Source organism: Verticillium nonalfalfae, assembly GCF_003724135.2.
Source record: "Verticillium nonalfalfae strain VnAa140/NRRL 66861 chromosome Unknown scaffold_419, whole genome shotgun sequence".
Taxonomy (NCBI): domain Eukaryota; kingdom Fungi; phylum Ascomycota; class Sordariomycetes; order Glomerellales; family Plectosphaerellaceae; genus Verticillium; species Verticillium nonalfalfae.
Window position 1 is genome coordinate 1 of NW_021167644.1, and position 2,464 is coordinate 2,464.

General features: G+C 65.9%; 2 protein-coding genes across 2 annotated transcripts; both read left to right on the top strand.

Annotated features, from left to right (window-relative positions):
* Positions 1–60: 60 nt before the first annotated feature.
* D7B24_006176 (uncharacterized protein) lies at positions 61–438 on the top strand (the record flags this gene model as incomplete). The annotated part of the gene is made up of 1 exon (XM_028640315.1): positions 61–438. A coding segment is annotated over one exon (378 nt), but the record flags the coding sequence as incomplete, so codon positions are not given.
* A 357-nt stretch (positions 439–795) lies between these two features.
* On the top strand, positions 796–2,336 carry D7B24_006177 (uncharacterized protein; the record flags this gene model as incomplete). The annotated part of the gene is made up of 2 exons (XM_028640316.1): positions 796–1,596; positions 1,668–2,336. 2 exons carry the CDS (start codon positions 796–798, stop codon positions 2,334–2,336), a joined length of 1,470 nt encoding a protein of 489 aa, XP_028490076.1.
* Positions 2,337–2,464: the final 128 nt, after the last annotated feature.

A 2,464-nucleotide genomic window follows, 5' to 3' on the forward strand; every position in this document is an offset into this window, starting at 1 on the left:
CTCTCTCTCTCTCTCTCTCTTACTTCTCCAGCAGGGGACAGCGCGCTGACCGCCTACCAGATCCGCAGCATGATGACCCACGAGGACGCCCGCCTCGGTGCCGAGCTCGCCGAAGCCGCGCGCAAGGACAGCTCGGCCATGCGCTCCATCGCCATGATGACCATGCTCTTCCTCCCCGGCGCCTTCTTCGCCGCCATCTTCTCCATCGAGTCCTTGCCCAACCTGGCCAAGGAAGAGTTCTGGATCTTCTGGGCCTTTACGCTGCCGTCCACCATTCTCGTCTTCCTCGTGTGGCGCTGCCACCGCTGGTCACAGAAGAAGTGGCAAAAGTACAAAAAGGCCAAGGCCGAGAGCAAGGAAAAGGCCAAGGCGGAAAAAGAGGGCGACGCCAGTGACGGCAGTGTCATGGAAGCGCAGAACGGAAAGCAAGGCCACTGAGGGAGAGGCACGGGGGGCGCAGTTGTTCGCTGCTTGTACATGAGCACACACGTTTTTTTTTGTCTTTTATTTTACCTGCGATGATGACGATACCCCGGCGTGGACTATAGTTTGCATCGCTATATAGGTACGCCGATTGAGTTTGTTCGTTGCGTCTCTGCACTGCATCTTCATGTCAACTTGTCCGTGCAGGGGTCCAAACGCGGCCGGGGGACGTGGCGCCAGGAGTCGTGGTGAAACTCGCCGTGCACCACGACCACGACCCCAAGACGACACTTTGTCTCTCGCCATGATCACGACCACGGCCACGCGCTCATCCCCCCCAACCTCGTTTTTCATTCACATCCCGCAACAACCATGCTAGACACATACCAGCTCAACCTCGCCGCCCTCCTCCTGGCCTGCGGCGTACTCGTCGCGACGCGCCCCTCCGCCAAGACCAAGGCCAGGCCTCCCGCCGCCAACACCACGACCACATCAAAGGCAAAGGCAGACAGCAGCAACAATGCCGCATCAAGGACAAGAACAGAAAGCCCGCCGTCGTCCCAGACCTCCTTCTTCCTCGTCTACGCCCTCGTCATGGCCTCCGACTGGCTCCAGGGCCCCTTCCTCTACAGCCTCTACCGTGACGAGCACGCCCTGCCGCCGCACCTGATCCCCGCCCTCTTCACGACGGGCTTCCTCGCCGGCGCCCTCTCGGCGCCCTTCGTCGGCGCCCTCGCCGACGCCCACGGCCGCCGCGCCGCCTGTCTCGTCTTCTGCCTCGCCTCGGCGTCCTCGAGCCTGCTGACGGCCTACCCCGGCGCCGCCCCGGCGGCTGGCGGCCGCGCACCGATGCGCGTCGCGCTGCTGTTCGTCGGCCGCGCGCTCGGCGGGCTGGCGACGAGTCTGCTGTTCAGCGTCTTCGAGACGTGGATGGTGGCTGACGTGACGAGGCAGAGGCACGGGCGGCGCGGGGGCGAGAGGGCCCAGAGCGTGGCGGGGGGCGGCGATCTCTCGACGACGTTTGGGCTCATGAGTACCGTCAACAGCGTCGTGGCCATTGTCAGCGGCCTCGCGAGCGAGTGGCTCGTCGGGCTCGTCGGGACGTCGAGGGCGCCGTTTGGCGCGAGCGCCCTCCTCGTCGGCGGGGCAGCCGTGTGCATGCTCGTGGCATGGGTAGGTCGTCTTCGCGTCCATACTCGGCATGCCGGACTGAGGTCCTGAAACTGGGCACTGCAGCTAAACAGAACCAGGACGAGAACTACGGCGCCACAGCGACGCCCTCCACGTCCGACGCGAAAAAGCAGGAGACGACGGCGACTGTGTCCCTGTGGAACACCCTCACCACGCCCGGCATGCTCGCCCTGGCCGTGGCCTCCACAGCCTTCGAGGGCTCCATGTACCTCTTCGTCGTCCTCTGGGCGCCCGTCCTGGAATCCGCCGCCGCCTCGTCCGCATCCTCTCCAGCACCCCTCCCCTACGGCCTCATCTTCGCCTCCTTCATGTCGGCGACCCTGCTCTCGTCCCTCGCCTATCCCCGCCTGACCGCCCACCTGGCCCCGCCCACACTGCTCGCCCTGCTGCTGGCGACGGCCTCGCTCCTCCTGCACGCCCTCGCCTCCCGCCCCGCGGGCCCGCAGCCCGCCTTCTGGCTCTTCTGCGCCTTCGAGGCCGTCGTCGGCGCCTACTTCCCCGCCCAGGCGACGCTCAAAAACGCCCTCGTCCCCGACGCCGTCCGCGGCCGTGCCTACGCCGCCCTGCGCGTGCCGCTCAACGTCTTCGTCGTGCTGAGCCTGCAGCTCATGGGCGAGGGGTCCGCCGACGCTGCGGGCCGTGTCTTTGCCGTCTGCGCGCTGCTCCTACAGGTCGGTGCCGCGGGCGTGTGGGTCGTCGGCCGGCGGACCGGTGCCTCTTGAGCAGCTCCCGCCCTCTCTCTCTCTCTCTCTCTCAGCACGCCCGGCTGCTGTGTCTGCCGTCGGCTCTGTAGTCTTTGGCCATACGGCTTGGGGAGATGGATTGCTTGCACAGTAGACACAAGATCGGA